The following is a 21,465-nucleotide window of genomic DNA, read 5'->3' on the forward strand; positions in this document are numbered from 1 at the left end:
CTAAGGCCCCAACCCACAAAGATATTTAGGTGTTTCATTGCTACTGATTCTGGATCTGAGTGCATGATTTGGAACCCATCCATGCTAGAAGAAAGATTCCTATTGATTTTAATTGGTCAGCCTGAGGTGAGACAGTTGATTGTTGATTAGCGTTACTAATGTTGATTAATATGGGGAAGCTTCAACAGTTGTTAACTAAGCTGTCTCCATTCTGTGAATACAGAGAGGACTTAATTTTCCAGAGCTGCCACAACTTCGAGGATTAAATTCACTCAAATGAAAGAAGCCTCATCATGATCACCTTTGCAAGAAAGGAAATCTTCACAAAACAAACTGCAGTGTAGATTTCATTTCCACTAAAAAGATAATAGGTGCGGGGAGACAGGAATTGTTTGGCAAATAGATCCGCAAACACATGTTAAACTTCAGGAAATGAAACTGTATTTCCAAGTTATTTCCAAGCTTTTGACAGGAAATGATTTTTTTAAATTCTGTGTGATTATAAAGGGAGTACAATACTAGCATGTCCAATACTCACCATTACCACAGCATTTGTTACCAGCGCACATCAGTCTGGATTCCGGTTTCACAGGGCAGCGGAGTGGGAGGGAAGAATGGTGGCAGAGCAGTAACAATGAAAAGTACCGACAATCGTAACGACAGAGCAGGGCCACCCGAGTCCTCATTTGCATAGGCACGTGCAGAGACACACCCACAAGTCAGTCACCTGGAGCCACAGTTAAAACCGACGCGCAGGGGAATGAAGGGCGCTCAGCCCTCACGGGGGAGGAGACTCCCTTCGCCTGCCCCCCCGCTAGGTTCGGAAGCAGCGCACCGGACCGCACGTCCCCTCCCCGGGCATCTTCTCTGCCGCCCCGCCCCTACCCAACGGCAGCCCCCCCACGAGCTCAGCTCCTTCGAGACCCGGCCCGCTGCTTCTCTGGCCCGCAGGCTGCAGACGCCGGCATAGAAAGCGTCCCCCGGCTAGCAACAGTTGTTATGCAGGAGGCGGGGTTTCAACCGCCCTCCGTCGCTTATTGGTTGGCTCTTGGGCCTTTCCCCAGAAGCCGAGCGAGGAGGGTCTCAAGCCCGCGTGCGGAGTTCCAATGCGCAGGCGTATGAGGCTCCAAGCTGCCCAGCTGCTGCCTGACTGGGTACTGCCGCCCACCCTAAGCGTTCGCTACAGAACACGAGGGCGGTTAGCGCTCCCGCCATGCACGAAGGACTCGCCTTTATTACTCAAGTCTTCCAGGCACCGCTTGTGGCAGGTTTCCGAGTTTGTTCTACAGGCACCCGGCGCGGCCCGCTACAAAACTGGTTTCCCTAGCCCGGGGCCCTGGCGGCTGAGGAAGCCCCGGAAAGGGGAGGGTCTTTTCCAGGAGTGTGGCGCGGCCAGCCGGGCGCCTGGGGGGGAGGTAGCGCGGCGTGTGCGCAGAGCCCGGCACCATGTATTACAAATTCAGCGGCTTTAGCCAGAAGCTGGTTGGGGCGGTGGCGTCCGCTGCCTACGTCCCGCAGGTGAGCGCGTGGCCGGCCAGAGTCCGTGACCTTCCCTGCCCTTCCCTGGCCGCTTCCTCCGGGGCTCGGAGCGGGACATTCCGCTCGGTGCCTCCGCGAGCAGGTCTCCGCGAGCCTGTGGGATGGTTGCCACGCGCCCGCTGACAGGAGCGGTGCCTTCCTGGGCGGCCGGAGTCCCTGCCGCGGCTGGCGGCTCAGGCCTGGGACAGAGGCTCCGGAGCGGCGTTTCTGCCAGCGGGTCTCACGTGGCGTCCGAGCCCATCTAGTCTGGGTCGGGGGGGGGGGGGGTGTCGTTCCCGAGGGGCTTGTGCGCCGCGCCTGGCAGGGGTCGGGTCAGGGCTCCCGCCGGCTGCTCCTGGCACTGCGGTGTGACCTTGGGCAAGTCGTCACCTTGCTCCGCTGTTTACCCGCCTGTAAAATGGGGCTGGTCTTTCAAAGATGGGAGCGGCTTAACCACTGTCTGTATTCAGAAAAGTAACACTGCTTCAGCAACTAACACTCAACTGCCTGTTAGTCAAACTAATGCCTTAAGCTATTTGTAAATGTGGATAATATCTGTTCAGCGTCAACCATAAGTTTTCCTTGTCTCTGAAATCAGATAAACAGTGCTGACAACTAACTGACTACTAAAATGATGCTACTTTGAAGTGCAGGGGAAGCCTTAGTTAAAGATATTTGGTCTTAGCCAAAAGGCCAAGAAGCAATTCACTAGGCTTTCTTCAAACCCAGATGCCATAATTTCTCAGCTGGAGGGGGTCTACAGTTTTTTTTTATTAACAGTGAAGGGTTTGGCTGTGATTTGAGGCAAAAATCAAATAAACACTAGGTTGAATTGGCATTCATGAATGCTTTCTTTTCCCATGGTTGGGATCTGGTAAGCTTAAGGTAAATTCAAAGGTCTAGGTTGAAAACAAGAAACCATAATCCATCTCTGTGTTCCCTCACTTTTGGAAGACTAATCTCTGCAAAGGATTTTTATCACCCAATTACAGAGGGAAATTGCTGAACTAAAATTCTATTATAAGTTCCATACTATTAACTTGGAATTGAATAAAGATATTAAGTGCTTCACACACTACAAAGACAATCTTTCTCTTCTCCCTACTGCCTCCTCTTCTCTCTCCCCCCCCAGTCGATATTCACAAGTACACATCACAAGTTATGAATTGGACACATCCAGCCTGACTCAATTAACTTCATTAACACTGATCCTACAATCTTTTGTATATATCCTGGATTCTGTAAATTACACTCTGACTAATCTGATGAATTTTAGTTTAGGTTTGTTTGGGTTTCTTTAGTTTAGAAAAGAGACGATTGAGGGGAGACATAATAGCTGTTTTCAGGTATGTAAAAGGGTGTCATAAGGAGGAGGGAGAAAACTTGTTCATCCTGGCCTCTGAGGATAGATCAAGAAGCAATGGGCTTAAACTGCAGCAAGGGAGGTTTAAATTAGACATTAGGAAAAAGTTCCTAACTGTCAGGGTAGTCAAACACTGGAATAAATTGCCCAGGGAGGTTGTGGAATCTCCATCTGTGGAGATATTTAAGAGTAGGTTAGATAAATGTCTATCAGGGATGGTCTAGACAGTATTTGGTCCTGCTATGAGGGCAGGGGACTGGACTTGATGACCTCTCGAGGTCCCTTCCAGTCCTAGTATTCTATGATTCTAAGTGTTTTTTAGCCACAAAAGTTCATGAGATAATGTTTGTTAGTCTCTAAGGTGCCACAGGGCTGCTTGTTTTTAATGTTATAGACCAGTGTTTCTTAAACTGTGTTCTACTCTTTTTTTTTTTTCTCAAACTTCTCCCTGACCCTTTTCCTCCAACCTTTTTTTTTCTTTCCTCCCTCAACAAAAAATCCTTGGTGGTGTTCTTAAAAAAATGGTTTGGTGTTCCTCAGTCTTAAAAAGTTTAAGGAATGCTGTTATAGACAAACTTGGCTACCCTCTGAGACTGTGTTCGTTTTTGTCGCTCTTCCTTAATGTACACTGTATTGGTGGCATTTTCAAATTTGCATATGCAGTTGAACATATCACAAATAAGTAGAGCCCAACTCATCCTGGGAAAGATCTAACTCAGCAGGCAGGAAACATTGATTTGAATAATCAATTTTAATTGTTTTGTACTTGTCCTTCATTTATTTTCTTAGAGAGAGTGCAACTCTCACAGGTTGGCAACAATTAAAACATTTGATTTCCTGCTACTTTAGCCTTTATGCTAAAGTTGGTGTTTCTTGCTAATAAGAAAAATGCACTGTATCTGTATATGTTTAAGTAATTAAATAGCTTACATGTTTACTGGGGATTACTTTTATTTACTTGCAATATATGACAAGTTGCATTTGGTAGAATATTCAAATTCAGTTAAATACACAACATTTTAAACAGATTTAAAATTCTTAAATTCTAGATCTGTCAAATTTTTGCTTTTGAAAAAAAATCAGTTTTAAAAACGAAAGTTGTCTGTAGTGAATTGGACTGATACTATTTAATCACCATGTGCTTCAAGATTTTAGAACTAGTAGATTTCATCCTTGTGCACCTAACTTCTATTCATAGTCTAGAAGAGTGGTCCCCATCCAGTAGATTGGGATCTACTTGGAGCCTCTGACAGGTGATCCTGACATTTTTGGCCAGGAAGCTATCAAGGCTGGCACTTTAGTTGCTCTTCCACCCACTGCCCTGCTGCTGCTGCTCCTGCCCTCTGCCTTGGAGCTGCCCCCCCCCCCCCCCAGGACCCTTCTGCTTGCTGTGCAGGGTGCTGGAGGGAGAAGGGGGTGCGGATGTTAGTGTCCCTCCTCCCCCCACTCCTGTACCCTATCTCCACACTGAGATAAGGGGATGGAAGGAGTTTGGCAATGCAAATCTGGTACTCACACTGTGTGTCTCTTTTTCACAAACACGCACTGTCCTGTACTCTCGTCTCCTGACCCAACACACATGTGAGGGGTCGTTGTTACTACTTTTACTGCCTGCAAAGTGGGGTGTTTTGAGGGTTTGACTGGTCTGTGCTTTTCATAATTTTCATTTCTCTTACATTTAAATTAATTCTTTGAGTAGTGAGTTTTAAAATGTCTAACCTGGCGTGGCTGAAGTCATTATACCTATGGTAATTGCTGCTCCTGGATGTAACAGGCATGCTCCTGAGAGAGGCAGAGCAGGCTGTCTCCACATGGTGTCCTTACCTGCAGACACCACTCCTGCAGCTCCCATTGATCAGTAATGGGGAACTGCGGCCAGTAGAAGCTCTGGGATCAGTACCTGTGGTTAAGAGGCAGCATATGGTGCCATTGCTGTACATGCCAGGTGCTTTCAGGAGTGGTGCAGGCCAGGGCAGGAGTAAGCCTGCCTTAAGCACACTGCTCCACCACCCAGATGCTGTCTCAGTTAAATGGTGCCCAGTCAGAGCCTGCTTCCTGAACCCTTATCCTAGCTTTGAACCTCCTCCTGCCCCAGATATGGATCCCCCTGCACCCAAACTCCTTCCCAGGGCTTGCACCCATAACCCCCTCCTGGGCTATGTCCACACTGCCCGCTCGCTCTTGCGCAAGAAGATTTACAGTATGGTGTCAGAAGACAGGGCTTCGTGCGTAAGAGCTATGCTCTTTTCTAACAACTGTAAGCCCTCTTATGCATGAGCTCTTGCACAAGCGGGCAGTGTGGACGTGCATCAGAGGCTTCTTGCTCAAGAAAGCCTTATGGCTAAAATGGCCATCAGAGCTTTCTTGCACAAGAGAGCGTCCACACTGTCATGGATGCTCTTGCTCAAAAGCACATGGCCGTGTGGACATGTTCTTGTGCAAGAGTTCTTGCACAAGAACCCGCCAGTGTAGACATAGCCCTGGACTCCAGTCCCCTGCCCTAGGCTAAGCCCGGAGGCCCTCACACACTCCCAACCCCTGGCCCAACACCAGAGCTGGCACCCCCATCCTTTACCCCAGCATGGTGAAAGTGAGTGAGGATGTGGGAGGAATGGGGCTGGAGTGAGAAGGGTGAGTTTTTAGAGAGGGGGTGGAGCAGGGGTCGGGGCCTCAAAGAAGGATATTTGGGATTGAGGTAGATCTTAACATTGCCCTTAAATTGAAAAAGTGATCTTGTGGTTTAAAACGTTAGTGACTACTGGGCTAGAAGAAGACAAGCTTTCTTAAACTCTGAATTGGTCATTGAACTGAGCAAGTTGAATAAGCTGCAGTGAAAAACCTATATTCTTGGCATCTGCAGAAGTCTACTGCTTAAAAAAAGTGGCTTAGCACTTCAACAGTCTCTAGTTCCAGGTTCTCAGCCAGTGACTTCCAGTTCAGTGGTCTGATTCTGTTTAGACCTTGGGAGAAAATATGTACTAAACATTTTTTGCACTTTATTTAAATCATTTGTAGATTATAATAGTTTTAGGCCTTAGCACAGGCTTTTTCAATTTAATTTTAAAGAGGTTTAGCTTTTTAAAATAAACCTGCATTTAATTTCTATAAAAATAATGTTTTTAACATATTTTTTTAAAACTATTCTGCAGTGATTTCTTCTCGCAGAAGATAGTCTATACTGGAAAGCCAGTTTTACACTAAAAAGAGCTCACCAGTATAAGGATATCAACAATCAAGTTCTTTTGCTGATGTTATTTAATTTCCCTTATGAAACACACTCCACTAGCAAAAGAACTCTCAGATAAGTCTACAGTAGGGCTTTTGTCAGCATAGCTCTGTTGGTTAGGGGTGTCAGTATTTCACATACCAAACTTCTGTAACTTTTCATCATAGGGCAGGCCCAAATCTTCAGCCACCCCAATGTTGCTTCCATTGTTGCACACATGGGCTGTGTCTACATTGGCACCCCTTTCCGGAAAATGGATGCTAATGAGACACTTCGGAATTGCAAATGCCGTGGGGGATTTAAATATCCCCCGCGGCATTTGCATGAACATGGCTGCCGCTTTTTTCCGGCTCGGGGTTTTGCCGGAGAAAAGCGCCAGTCTAAACGGGATCTTGCAGAAAATAAGCCCTTTTCCGGAAGATCCCTTATTCCTACTTGAAAGTTTAGAGTAGAAAATCCTCATGTTTAGAGCCACCATAAAAACTCCTGCTGCACCCCTCAGCCTCACTTCAGTAGAAGTCTCTGGGACATCTTTATAATGCATCTGGTCGCTGGCAAAACTTAAGCATGGCCCAGCAACATTATAATGGAAGATGATTTAAACCCAAAGCTCAGCATTATTCAATAACATTTTCCTTTTAGAAATAATTTTCTACTCTAAACTGAGCATCCCCTTTGGAATTATTTGGGGGCAAAACTATATGGGCTTTTAAGAAATACTCTATTCTACATTTTAAACATTTCATTTAAATATTTATTACTTCAAAGAAAGGCAGAGGCAAATACATAGAGAGAATGTCCTCTGTTAATCTGACCCTAATGTTCATTTAAGTGTGATGGTGTATTTAAGGAAAGCAGTATATTCTGCAGACATCACTATGCCACACTGTTTAATGATCTACTGTAATCTTACTTTTAATTAAATTATTAAAATGGAGCCCTTTTATAAATTGTATATGTAAACAAATTTCTGTATATTACAGTCTAGCTTATAGAAAGGTCTTGCAAAAATGTACAATTTCATAAATACTATTGCATGTAAAGAATTTAGAATTGGGGTTTAAAATGTTTTGAAGAAAATGAAAAAAAATCACTACCCAGCTGAGGGAGAAACTTTTTCCCTTGGCTCTTTAAGCTGATCCCTTTGGGATATTAAAATCACATAGAAATCATATGGACCCTTATGGTGTGTCAAATCATCTCATATTATCAAGAGCTGCTGTTTGAGATGATATAGTTGAAAAATGGGAGCACTAAGCATATATTTTTTATGTAGAATACTTGCTTGGATAAAAATACCTTGTGTTATCTCCCTTCATAAATATGTATTTTGCAAATATAGTGTTGTATTGTTAAAGAAATACAGACTCCTGCATTTGGCTTGGATTATAAAGGACCCAATTCTCAGATATGGTTTAAGTGTGTAGAGCAAAAGGATGACTGGGAGCAGAGGTGTCTTTAAGAAACCTTTGGCACTTGCCTGACTCTGGGCTAGCTGTGTGCTGGATGCTTCTTTCATGTATTAAGTTAGAGTGTCCTGCTGTAGATAGTCAGCTCATAGAATTATCACAGCAAGTGTAAGGGTCACCAAAATGCAAGGAACCTTGTTTTGGGAAGAGAGTGACATAGGAGAGTACTCGCATTATGTCTGCCAGGACTGCCTATTCTGTCTCTGAGGCTATGTGCTTCAGTTTAACTGAGATTTGGGAACAGCATGGTTGTCTTAGAAAAATTGTCTAAATAGGCTTTAGGACATGGGATTTATAGCTTAATTTAAACTACCTCATGTGTATTACTTTTTAAGAAAGCACTTGCTCTTAAAATCACAATTCACTTTTGTAAATCTACTTGCTTTCTGTACGTGTAATGCAAACAAAAAAAAGCCCTTTTGAACTGTATTTAATTTTTATCATTCTTTTGCAATTTATAAATATGGGAAGTTGTCATTTTTTCTCTGAAGGTAATAGTTTTAGAACTGCAACAATTCTAGTAGTATTCTGTGAGGGGTGTATGTGTGTGTATATTGCAGCACAGGACCCCTTTTAGGGTATTACTGGAAACTTAAACCAATTTTTTTGGTTTGCCATAAAGATTCTTTGGTAGCTTGGTTTTACAAGTTACAAGGATGGCACCTTTAAAATTAAATTGTGATGCATATTAGCCTCAATTTTGACTGCTTCATAGTAAAACCAGCTGGATGCCATCCTTTTGAGACAATGGGAGTCCACTTAGAATCTGCTGAAACATACCTACACTAATAATACTGTAATGTTTGATCACAGTCTTTAACATTTGAAAATTGTCAAGTTACAATTTTAGGAAAGATAGAAAATACGGCAAAAGATCAGCTTGGCTTAACAAGGAGATCTTGCATGATCTCAAAATAAAAAAGGAGTCCTATAAAAAATGGAAACTAGGACAAATAACAAAGGATGAATATAGGCAAGCAACACGGGAATGCAGGGGCAAGATTAGAAAGGCAAAGGCACAAAATGAGATCAAACTAGCTACAGGCATAAAGGGAAACAAGAAGACCTTTTATAAATACATTAGAAGCAAGAGGAAGACCAAGGACAGGGTAGGCCCACTGCTCAGTGAGGAGGGAGAAGCAGTAACAGGAAACTTGGAAATGGCAGAGATGCTCAATGACTTCTTTGTTTCGGTCTTCACCGAGAAGTCTGGAGCTGTGCCTAACGTAGTGAATACAAGCAGAGAGAGGGTAAGTTTAGAAGATAGGATACACAAAGAACAAGTTAAAAATCACTTAGGAAAGTTAGATGTCAGCAAGTCACCAGGTCCTGATGAAATGCATCCCAGGATACTCAAGGAGCTGATAGAGGAGGTATCTGAGCCTTTAGCTATGATCTTTGAAAAATCATGGAAGACAGGGGAGACTCCAGAAGACTGGAAAAGGGCAAATATTGTGCCCATCTATAAAAAGGAGAATAAGAACAACCCAGGAAACTACAGACCGTTAAGTTTAACGTCTGTCCCAGGGAAGATAATGGAGCAGGTAATTAAGGAAATCATATGCAAACACTTGGAAGGTAATAAAGTGATAGGGAAGAGCCAGCATGGGTATGTGAAGAACAAGTCATGCCAAACTAATCTGATAGCTTTCTTTGATAGGATAACGAGCCTTGTGGATAAGGGAGAAGCGGTGGATGTCATATACCTAGACTTTAGTAAGGCATTTGATACAGTCTTGCATGATATTTTTATTGATAAACTAGGCAAATATAACTTAGATAGGGCCACGATAAGGTGGGTGCATAATTGGCTGGAAAACCATAGTCAGAGAGTTGTTGTTAATGGTGCTAAATCCTGCTGGAAAGGGATAACAAATGGAGTTCCACAAGGGTCTGTTTTGGGACCCGTACTGTTCAATATCTTCATCAATGATGTAGATATTGGGATAGAGTACGCTTATTAAGTTTGAAGATGATACCAAACTGGGTGGGATTGCAACTTCTTTGGAGGATAGGGACATAATTCAAAATGACCTTAGCAAGTTAGAGAAATGGTCAGAGGTAAACAGGATGAGGTTTAATAGAGAGAAATGCAAAGTGCTCCACTTAGGAAGGAACAATCAGTTCCATACATACAAGATGGGAAGCGACTGTCTAGGAAGGAGCATGGCGGAAAGGGATCTCGGGGTCATAGTGGACCACAAGTTGAATGAGTCAACAGTGTGATGCTGTTGCAAAAAAAGCAAATATGATTCTAGGTTGTATCAACAGGTGTGTTGTGTTGTAAGCAAAACTCGTGAAGTCATTCTGCCGCTCTACTCTGCACTAGTTAGGCCTCAGCTGTGTCCAGTTCTGGGCGCCACATTTCAAGAAAGATGTGGAGAAATTGAAAAGGGTACAGAGAAGAGCGACAAGAATGATTAAAGGTCTAGAGAACATGCCCTACGAAGCCAGGCTTCATGAACTGGGCTTGTTTAGTTTGGAAAAAAGATTAAGGGGGGACATGATAGCGGTTTTCAAATATCTAAAAGGGTGTCACAAGGAGGAAGGAGAAAATTTGTTCCTCTTGGTTTCTGAGGTGGGGTGTTCTGGCTCCGGCAGAGCACTCGTGGAGCAATGGCCACAGGTATGGTTATAGAATCACACAAGGTTATGGCAGAAAGAGACCTCAGGAGGGGCATCTAGTCCAACCCCCTGCACAAAGCAGGATCAATCCCAACTAAATCATTCTAGCCAGAGCTTTGTCAAGTCAGGGCTTTAAAAACCTCAAAAGATGGAGATTCCAATGCTTCACTACCCTCCTAAAGAAAGCTTTTCCTAATACCCAATGTAGACCTCCCAAGGCCATTGTTCCTTGTTGTCTGCCATCGCTGAGAACAGCCTCACTCCCTCCTCTTGGGAATTCTCCCTTTGGTTAGTTGAAAGCTTCTGTCAAATCCTCCCCCTTCACTCTCCTTTTCTGCAGACAAAGCCCACTTTCCTCAGCCTCTCCTCACAACTCTCATGCCCAGGCCCCATAATCATTTTTCATTGCCCCCTGTTGGACTCTCTCCAATTTGTCCACGTTCTTTCTCTAGTGGCAGGCCCAAAACTGGATGCTGTACTCTAGATGTGGCCTCACAAGTGCTGAATAGAGGAGAATACTCACTTTTCTGGCATTGCTTCTACTAATGCATCCCAATGTGCTTTTAGCCTTGGCAGCAAGTGCACACTGATTCTCATCGAGCTTCTTGTTCACTGTAATCCCCAGGTTCTTTTCTGTGGAACTACTGCTTTGCCAGTTGGTCCCCAGCCAGTACATGGGATTTTTCCAAGCTAAGTGCAGGACTCGTCACTTGTCCTTGTTGAAGCTCATCAGATTTCTTTTGGCCCAATCTTCCAGTTTGTTTAGATGACTCTCGAACCTCTCTCTCCTGGCACGCTGCTTCTAGTTATTTCTCTTTGTATAACCTACCCCTCAAGATAAAAGGTTAAGACCAAAGCAGACTCTGAAGAGCTTAAAAAAGATCCCACAAAACTAAGTGATTGGGCAACAAAATGGCAAACTAATTTTAATGTTGATAAGTACAAAGTAATGCACATTGGAAAAATAATCCCAGATATATATATATACAATATGATGGGGACTAATTTAGCTATAACTACTCAAGAGAGTGATCTTGGAGTCATTGTGTATAGTTCTTTGAAAACATCCACTCGTGCAGCGGCTGTCAAAAAAGCCAACAAAACGTTAGGATTCATTAAAAAGGGAACAGAGAAAAAGACTGAGAATATCTTATTGCCTCTATATAAATCCATGGAATGCCCATATCTTGAATACTGCATACAGATGTGATCGCCTCATCTCAAAAAAAAAAAAAAAAAAAAAAAAAAAAAAAGATTTGCATTGGAAAAGTTTCAGAAAAGGGCAACAAAAATGATTAGGGGTTTGGAACGGGTGCCATATGAAGAGAGATTAAAAACTGGGATTTTTCATCATAGAAAAGAGGAGACAATGAGAGAATACAATAGACTTATGAAATCATGGTGGGTATGGAGAAAGTGAATAAGGTAAAGTTATTTACTAATATAAGACCTAGTTGAGTCACCAAATGAAGTTAATAGGTAGCAGGTTTAAAACAAAAGGAAGTTTTTCTTCACACAGTGTACAGTCAGCCTATGGAACTCCTTGCCAGATCATGTTGTGAAGACCAGGACTTTAACAGCATTCGAAAAAGAATTAGATAACTTCATGGAGGTCAGGTCTATCAATACCATTCCTACCCATCCTGGGTAATAAGTATCCCTACCCTCTGTTTGTCAGAGGCTGGAAATAGATGACATAAAGGGATCACTTGATGGCTACCTGTTCTTTTTACTACCCTCTGTTTGTCAGAGGCTGGAAATAGATGACATAAAGGGATCACTTGATGGCTACCTGTTCTTTTTACTCCCTCTGGGGCATCTGGTATTAGGCACTGTTGGAAGACAGGATACTGGGCTAGATTGATCCTTAGTTTGCCGCAGTACGGCCATTCTTATGCCTGCACACAACGATTAGCTACCTCCTGCCTGCACATTGTGTAGTTTTTCAAACTTTTTAGCTGAACCCTGTCCCCATTTGAGTTGTTATTTTTGGTTGCACTCTCCCAAAATTCAGACAGGTTCCATGCTCTGCTGAAATTTTGCTGTTGATACTATGAACAAACAGCAAATAGGAATGATCCCTTCTAAAAATGCTCGTGCATTAGCCTTGTCAGTATGTAAATGTAATCTTGGTTAATAGTTTATGCTCAGTCTCTGGAATGAAGCTCTCTTTCGACATTTTGAGGAGCTGTTTATTATGTAGGCTTTAAGGTTTAGTGAATTCATACACACCTCCTTTTAAAACATTCTGTAGCACTAACTTAATTTGTTTTTCAAGCATAAACTGTGAGCAATCTTACATCTTCCCTTCCCCCTCAATCTAATTCACTTTGAGGAAGTTGCCCACTCTATTGGATGTGGTGTGTGTTGTATTAGAGAAGTCTTCTAAGTACAGGCAGTCCCCGGGTTACGTACAATATAGGGACTATAGGTTTGTTCTTAAGTTGAATTTGTATGTAAGTTGGAACTGGCTCCAGATTCAGCTGCTGCCACTGAAACTGACCAGGGGCTGACTACAGGAAGCTGGAGACAGAGTTGCTCTGCCCCCAGCTTCCTGGAATCAGCCTGATCAGTTTCAACAGCTGCTGAATCTGGAGCCTGGGATAGAACAGCTGGGGCGCTGCCCGGTAGGTTCCCACAGGACCAACCAGGCAGCACCCCAGCTGCTCTACCCGAGGCGTCCCGCAACAAAAGCCTGGTCTGCTGAGTGTGCCCCCTCCCCCCCCAGCAGACCAGGGAGACCCGAGCAAAGCCGCACAGGCGGAGGGACCCCGCCGCCCGTGTGGCTTTGCTCCTTTGCCCTCGAGCAAAGCCGCACAGGCGGCAGGATGCTGCCTGTGCGGCTTTGCTCCTGTCTCCCTGGTCTGCTGGGGGGGGGTCCAGCGGTTTTTCTGGACCCCCCAGCAGACCAGGGGGACAGGAGCAAAGCCACCCAGGCGGCGGCTTTGCTCGGGTGTCCCTGGTCTGCTGGGGGGGTCCAGTGGCTTTGCTGGACCCCCCCAGCAAACCAGGGAGACCGGGAGAAGTTTTTCTCGCCCCGGAGGACGCAGGTGGCGACCCGCCGCCTGTGAGCTCCAGGGCGAGAAAAGCCCCGTTCGTAAGTGCGGGGACTGCCTGTATAGCAAAACACTGCAAATGGAGAGTAATGCTGAAAAGTGAACATCATTCTGTTGCATTTGAATTTTATTTTAAGTATATATTGGTTTTGATTGTCTGCTTTTTGAATTTATGGGTAGAGATGTAAAATCCAATTTAGACATTATGTTTAAACAGTTAACCTGTTCAACTGGCTTGGGCTGGCCCCATTGGAAGGTATGTGGGAGGGCTGTTGGTTAAAGCACATGCTTACTGAGCAACTGATTAACCCTTTTTCATCCCTAATTTTGATCATTTGAAAGTGTTTTGCATATTGCTGCATTATGAAAGATCTAATCAGATCACATATGACTATATTCAATTTGGATGTTCCTTAATTCATTCCCCTTGCACATATTCATGATAGTACATGATTATGTAACTTGAATTTTATTTACATATAATATAACTTTTTACACCGCACCTTTTCCCACTTTAACTAAACCAGTGGGAATGTTGGTCTCCCTCTATCAGCTCCTTGATCCAGCTGTTTCATTTCATGCTGTGCACCTGATCTGATCAGTTGCCTTCCTTCACCCCATCCAGTTCCTGTTTATTTTTCCCTCTTCCACATCACCAGGCTTCCTATATTAATCTGTCAGGGACCATTTTTCTGGACCATGATTGTCAGAGCATAGGGCTTTATGCATCTATGCCCATGTGCTCTCTGAAATCCTCTTGTTTGCGCAGAGGAGAATGGGTGGTAACATTCTGGCTGTATGTATTTGGCACAGAAGATATTTACCAAAAGTCAGCAGTCTGGCCCATTATATTCAGTGCTCATAAATAGACTCTTGTTCCAAAATACTTTGATTTGGGGAAAAGGAAGAAAAACTAAGCTTTTAAACATTTCACAGCAGCATGAACTATAAATAATTTCTATTACACAAAAGGTATTAAACATTGGCACACTTTATTAAAAATAGAAAAATGTTATCAAACAGTAAAAATCTGATTCTCAGCATTTCTTGCACTGTAACCTTTTAATGTTGTGCACTTGCGCTCCCCATCCAGTTCAGACTTCAGTAATGGTCTCTTTCTATGACTTAAGAGAATAAATAAAGATTAGTGTCATGGTACTACAAACTAATCTGAAAATTAAAGCAAAACAGATTTTAAAAGTGTAAGTAATCATTCGCAATAGCACAAGTAGAAATTCTATCCTTTGTCTTAATGTACCTAGCTTTTTGTTGTTCACTCAAGTCTTTGAAACATTTTAGACTCTGGGGGGAGTGAGGGGGGTTAAAGATCAAGTCTTATCTGAATTTTCTTTTGCCAAAAAGTATTTTCATTGGATTCTTTAATTTCTTTAGAGGCTCACAGTGTAAAAATACTACTGACTTTGCTCTTTGATAGTTAAAAAAAAAATTAAGTAGTAAAAAAAACAAAATAGTGAGAAGAGAGGCTGAGGCAAATTAGAGCTTGCTTGTCAGTATTGAGTAAATAAGACACTGATCAGTGACCTTGGATTAAATGTAATTCCAGGGAACAGTTAGGTTTGCATTTCTTGCATTACTTGAAAATATTTTGCCTGTCTCTGGATACAATAAAAAGGAAAACCTCAGTGCATGATATCTCTTAAAGTCTTAGTACACAGTAATTCTAGATATCCATTCTTTCTTACTAGTCTAATCAAAATCCTATACAGTACATGATGGGTGGTAGTGGTTTAAAATAGAAGTGATTTTTTTAAGTGACTGATATACTGTGAAACCTGTCTTCTTTTTTGACCAATAAAGATAGGTGTGGGATGAAAAATTCAGGATGGATGATAAACGATGACTGTAGCACAGAACTTATAGAAATGGCTTGCAACTTACTATGACTCAGCTACAGCACATTTCAGTTTATTTATATATATATATATGAATAGCGAGAGTCTAAAATATAAGTAGGAAAAGAGCAGATTAATTGCAGTGATGCGGAATTGGAATTTTAAAAGGTAAGTGTTAGAGGGAGAGAGATGAAAGTTCCAGTTTGTTAGAGCAAAGGGTGGGAAGGACTGTTCCATCTGGCTGAATATAGTATAACTGAATACCTGTGTAGATGGACTTCTCTGGAAGCAGAGGAGCACATGGGGGTTCAATTTGACTGCATCAATTTGCAGTAGACTAAAAACTAAAATTTCTGTATATAATACATTTCTCTTGTGATTGGGAACACTCCAGAATATAAGATCTACTGGAGTAGTCAACTGAAAAGTAAATTAATATATTAGTTGAGTTGACTACTCTTATTCTCCCCCTTCCCACCGCTGCCTCTATATCAGCTGGTTCCCTCCCTCCCCCCAGCACTGTCTCTGCCCCCCCTCCCTGCTGCCTCCTATTAGAGGTGGGAGTGGGGGCAGGGGAAGCCGCTCCAGCAGTAGTCGCTGTCTGTGGGTCCCAGCAGGGAGTTAGGACTGACTGCCCGCAGACAGGGGCTGCTGCTGGCTGGGCAGGCAGCCTAGCTCATTCCCAGCTCGGACTGAGACCCAACTCCACTGTGACTCTGCAATTTAAAAGGCAGTAGGAGGCAGGCAGCCTGACCCCCAGTTTTAAATTGCAGAGCCACAATGGGGTTTGGTCCCAGCACAAGCTGGGACTGAGCTGGCTGCTTTCCCCATTGAATAGTCAATAAAAATTCTATCAACTACCCAATTACTAAAATAACCAAATGTTAACGTTCCTAGTACAAACTTCTGATCTTTCTCCCTTGTAGTAATCTATTCATTATTCAAATCCTAAATGATTTTATTACACTTAGGGCTCGTCTACATTGGCCCCTTTTCCGGAAGGGGCATGGTAATTTTTGAAATCGCAATAGGGAAACGCGCGGGGGATTTAAATATCCCCCGCGGCATTTAAATAAAAATGTCCGCCGCTTTTTTCCGGCTTTTAGAAAAGCTGGAAAAGAGCATCTACACTGGGCCCGATCCTCCGGAAAAAGCGCCCTTCGAAGTAGGAATAAGATCCTCCGGAAAAGGGCGCTTTTTCCGGAGGATCGGGGCCAGTGTAGATGCTCTTTTCCGGCTTTTCTAAAAGCCGGAAAAAAACGGCGGACATTTTTATTTAAATGCCCCGGGGGATATTTAAATCCCCCGCGCGTTTCCCTATTGCGATTTCAAAAATTACCATGCCCCTTCCGGAAAAGGGACCAATGTAGACGTAGCCTTGATGCTTAGAATCATAGTAGCAAAAACTCTTAATTTGCTCATCAGTCCTTCTCTCCTCCCTCCCCCAGGTGTCTAAGGAATTCCCCTGCTGTTCAAACAGTGCCACAGGGTAGAATTTTGGCCTTGAGACACTCTTCACTTCTGTTTCAGGCTGATTACCATTTCAGGGGTACATTACTTAGTTGACTTTAACTTTGCATTTGGAAGGTCCTCTCTGCAATAATAAAAGCTAGAAACAATAAAAAATAGAGAATTAAATTGGTAAAACAATGTACATCATGTAAAGTTGCCTACTTGGAATTGACAGGTGAATTTCTCAAGTCCTGAGTCAAAAATGAGATTTGATAGTCATCTCCCAATATATTTTAATTGGCTATCATTCTAGATTTTTTTTTTTAAAGTACGGGTGTCTGTAGCCAGGTTAGTTTTCTGTGTGTAATGCTTTTTCATCTGAGCTGTGGTATGTGTGGTGTTTTTTTTTTTTTTTAACATGATCAGTGGTACGTTCTTTTCAACTGTTAAATATCAAGGTACTCAACTCTTTGAACTCCATTTTCCAGGGACTCAAACCACTGGTATCAACAGAATCACCAGCTCTGATTTTTGGAACGCCAACTAAACTTGCCTCAGATTCACCAGCAGCTGTTTCTTATTTGGGTAAAAACAAGGTGCCAGACCTCCAGAAACTATTTCAGGTAAGAAATGCTTTAAGGGTAAATGTAAATAAACAGGGCTTAAGATAGTGGATCATATTCTGCCCTCCATTGAACCTGTGCAACACCTTCAGTGGGTTTGCATAATGGCATATACACTGTATAATTCAAATTCTGCAACATTTGGTCCAAAGAATGTTCATATTTGAAACTTTTAGAAAGGGTTTGTAGTAATTTTCATAATATCCTGTAGTTTAATGTTTATAGATTGATAATGAGGACCTGTCTGAATTCAGTCTATTTTGGTCATTTTCACAGTCACAGGATATTTAAAATCTCATGATTTTACCTATTAATGTGAAATGTCATGGTAGTGTAATTTTAGGGGTCCTGACCAAAAAAGGAGTGGGGAAGGGGGGTCACAAGGTTACTGTAGAGGGGTTGTAGTACTGCTACCATTGTATGCTGCTGCTGCTGGTGACAGTGCTGTCTTCAGAGGCAGGCAGCTTAGTTTGGTGGCTGTGGGCTAGAAGTCCAAAGGAAGAGCTGTCGCAAGCAGCAGTGCAAAAGTAAGGATGTCCTGGGATGGTATTGCTGCCCTTTCACATAACTGCCTGCTGCTGCTCTGAAATCCATTCAAGAATAAAGGTGGCAATACTATGTGTGTGTTTTATGGCCATGAATGTGGTAGGGCCCTATTGATGATTCATCATCAGTCTCTTGACACTGCACAGGAATTCTTGTACTGGCAGGACATCTGCTAGAAAGGAGAAATTCAGCACTCCTTTCTTCCTACTGCTACAGTGCTCATCACATTCAGATGAGTTGTGAACATGTTTTCTTTCTGGGAACATAAGAAAATCTTATAATCCAACAAAGCTTCTGAATGTAAGGAACAAACTGTGGACTAACCTGCTGTAGTGTCCTCCAGAGCCATTGTGTGGATTAAGAACTTGTTTGGGATGGACCAATGGATGGAGTTTTTAAAAATAAGAATAAACTTCATATAACATTCTGTTACGAGAATTACAAGGGGTTGTGATTTTTAAAATGTACACAGCTGTCTTGCATGACATTTTTATTTGGACTGTGTAAGCTGTCTTGCATGACATTTTTATTTGGACTGTGTAATGCTAAATTGAACATTAATTGATACAAATCCTCAGCTATTCTCTTAGGCTACATCTAAACTACAAGTTTTCACATTAAAAATATGCTAATGAGGGACTCATTTGCATGAGTCATGATCTCATTTGCATATTTTCTGCCAACCCGTTTTTGCACTGGGGACGTTTTCTTTTTGTGCAAAACCCCCTTTTTCCACAAGATCCTTATGCCCCCCAAAAAGGAGGTATACTGATCTTGCGGAAAAAGGGTTTTTTGTGCAAAAAGAAAACGTCCACACTACTTGTTTTTGCGCAAAAAATGGATTGGCAGAAAATATGCAAATGAGATCACGACTCATGCAAATGAGTTCCTCGTTAGTATATCTTTTGCTGAGAAAACCAGTATAGACGTAGCCTTAGTGACACTTTTCAGTCAAGTGTCTTTTAGGATGGATTTTGAGAATATATTCTAAGACATGGTTACGCCTACAATTTGCAAGGTGACTATGACAAACAGAGGCACTTAAAATAAAACTAGTTTGCTCTTTGTTTTGTGCAGTTAGAGGTAAAACCCTAATTTTTTTGTTGACGGATTAGTTTACATAAAGGTTTGTGAGGGTTTTTTTTTCCTTTATCTTCCTCCACTATCTCAGCTTTCTTCTTATGTTAGCTGTGGTAGCTTGTTTGTGATCAGTATGCACTCAGCCTTTTTTTCATTTCCTGTGCTCTTGTTCTTCCACAGAAAGCTGATGGATTGCCAGTACATCTGAAACGAGGAGTTCCTGATCAGCTACTATATCGGACCACTATGGCTCTAACAATAGGAGGGACCATCTATTGTCTCATAGCTCTCTACATGGCTTCACAACCAAAATCCAAGAAGTGAATGAAGCCTAACTTACGGGACTGCCAGCATGCCTCTGAAGGAACAGTTATCTTACCCCTTTGAATTTACTAGTTAACACCACTTTGAATTTACTACTTAACCCTGTGATTATATGTTGTGAATTCTTCAAATAAAGGCATTAAGAAAACGGTTGCCTTCTGATACATTGGAAAGCAAGATAAATATCCATTTTAAAAATCATTCAACCTCGCTTGTCCAGGTCTCCAGTTTCTCTTTCCCATTTCTAATGTAAACTGGACACACAGTTGTCTTAAAACAGCCTCTGAGCACTTTAAGGTGGTAAAACTTGCACCCTACCTTTCAACAATGTTAAATTGGAAACGAAAACTTAATTGTCAAGTTATACCTTAATACCCACTTTCTCTGAAGGGAAGGAGAAAGAGAATTTTAGGGTACTATGGGTTTATGGAAGCAATAAGTGATTTATGTAACTTTCTACTTGATGTCAAAAATATTTTTTTCTTGTCATGCATGTTCACTTTAGAAGGTATAGTATGAAATACTTCCAAAGACTGATAGTGTTAACGACGGAAACATGGTTACTTAAATTTGTACCATTAGTGAATAGTATGACAGGGTTATGGTGTCCAAATCTAATGTCACATATTTATTCCTCAATATGAACACAGCTGCTGGTAGCAGTGTTGCACTTAGGCAGTGTTCTTTATTGTAACACCACCTATACAACTTTGTCCTTTTCTTTTTGTCAAATTATATTTTTAAAGTACTGTTTTTACTGTGGAATAAATACACCAATACACAAACATTGAAACGTTTTTGATTTAAAAGTCTTGTTCGATCTTTTCACAGGGCCCTATATTTGTTTCAAGTTTCAACTTACACTTTCTGAAACAGGCATCTAGTTGAAAAGTCACTAAACCTCACAACTATGCTAATAGCCAGGTCTTTTAGTAGTCTTTTACAAGAAATAATAACCAATATCTGCTTTAGTGAAAGGTTGCTCTATTTCATATCGTAGTTGCATGTTAACTTTTCCGTCAAAAGCATTTCTGGAAAATCATGCCAGTGTAGACGTAGCCCTTGTTTGTATCTATCCAACACATATTGAATTACATCCTTCATCTACATTTGCAGAAGTTGGCAGTCGCTTCACTAAAAGTACACCTAGCGGCAATCTCAGTTTTTCACCCACATATAGATGGTGTTTCAGAGGTAGCGCATCCACATTAAGGGAGCCTGCCTCAGACTAATTTCAAGGCTACCCTGTAGTGTGGACATGCTATTTTGGGAGTTATTTTTTCAAAATAATTCCATAGTGTAGGCATGCCCTAAGTGTAGTACTTTGCATTTGTCCTTATTAAACTTCATCCTATTTCCCTCAGACCTTATCTCTAATTTGTCCAGATATTTTGAATTATGACTCTGTCCTCCAAAGCACTTGTAACCCTTCCCAGCTTGGTATCATTTGCAAACTTTATAAGCGTACGTTCTATACAAATATCTAAATTGATGAAGATATTGAACAGAAATGGTCCCAAAACTGACCCCCTGTGAAACTGCATTTGTTATGCCCCATCAGTGTGACTATGATCCATTAGTAACTACTCTCTGAGAACAGTTATCCTTCAGTTATGCACTCACCTTATAGTAGCCCTTTATACTAGCCCCATCTAGATTGTATTTTCCTAGTTTATTGATAAGGTCATGGAAGACGATATTAAATGCTTTAGTAAAGTCTAGGTATGCTATCTCTACCACTTCCCTCTTATCCGCAAGACTTGTTATCCTATCAAAGTTATCGGATTGATTTGACAACGTTTGTTCTTTACTGGATTTGTTACCTATCAACTGCTAATTTTCCAGATATTTACAGATGAATTCCTTAATTATTTGCTCCATTATCTACCCTGGCACAGAAGTTAAGATGACTGGGCTATAGTTTTCTGGGTTGTTCTTATTTATCTTTTTATAGATGGCACTGTATTTGCCCTTTTCCAGTCTTCTGGAATCTCTCCCAATTTCCATGACTTTTCAAAGATGGTAGCTAATGGCTCAGATACCTTCCCTACCAGCTCCTTGGGTATTCTAAGGTGCATTTCATCAGGCCCTGGTGACTTGAAGACATCTAACTTTTCTAAGTAATTTTTAACTTGTTATTTTTTATTTTAAGGTCTAAACAGACCCCATTTCCAATAGCATTCACTATGTTAAGCATCCAGTCACCAGAAGCATTTCTTCTTTGTGAAAACTAAAACAAGTCATTAAGCCCTCTACCATTTCCAGGTTTTCTGTTATTGTTTCTCCCTCTTCATTGAGGAATGGGCCTGCCCTGTCCTTGGTCTTCCTCT

General features: G+C 42.0%; 1 protein-coding gene across 2 annotated transcripts; it reads left to right on the forward strand.

Annotated features, from left to right (window-relative positions):
* The first annotated feature begins 1,091 nt into the window (after window positions 1-1,091).
* COX7A2L (cytochrome c oxidase subunit 7A2 like) lies at window positions 1,092-19,922 on the forward strand. 2 transcript variants are annotated; one of them, XM_025190087.3, is made up of 3 exons: window positions 1,092-1,154; window positions 17,051-17,185; window positions 18,992-19,922. In XM_025190087.3, the coding sequence occupies exons 1-3, from the start codon at window positions 1,107-1,109 to the stop codon at window positions 19,133-19,135; spliced, it is 327 nt and encodes a 108-aa protein (XP_025045872.1). In that variant the 5' UTR covers window positions 1,092-1,106; the 3' UTR covers window positions 19,136-19,922. The 2 variants fall into 2 exon arrangements, with proteins under 2 accessions (XP_025045872.1, XP_006134044.1); XM_006133982.5 differs by lacking the exon at window positions 1,092-1,154 and adding an exon at window positions 1,343-1,518.
* The last annotated feature ends 1,543 nt before the right edge of the window (window positions 19,923-21,465 follow it).

Source organism: Pelodiscus sinensis, chromosome 3 (genome assembly GCF_052426305.1).
Source record: "Pelodiscus sinensis isolate ZL-2025 chromosome 3, ASM5242630v1, whole genome shotgun sequence".
In the NCBI taxonomy this organism is placed as follows: Eukaryota; Metazoa; Chordata; order Testudines; family Trionychidae; genus Pelodiscus; species Pelodiscus sinensis.

What these genes read in the sequence shown, in the direction of transcription:
- COX7A2L (XM_006133982.5), top strand. Translation starts at nt 1,447, where the DNA reads ATGTATTACAAATTCAGCGGCTTTAGCCAGAAGCTGGTTGGGGCGGTG. An exon ending in CCGCTGCCTACGTCCCGCAG is followed by an intron (nt 1,519 to 17,050) that starts GTGAGCGCGTGG and finishes TCCATTTTCCAG; the next exon opens with GGACTCAAACCACTGGTATC. An exon ending in ACCTCCAGAAACTATTTCAG is followed by an intron (nt 17,186 to 18,991) that starts GTAAGAAATGCT and finishes GTTCTTCCACAG; the next exon opens with AAAGCTGATGGATTGCCAGT.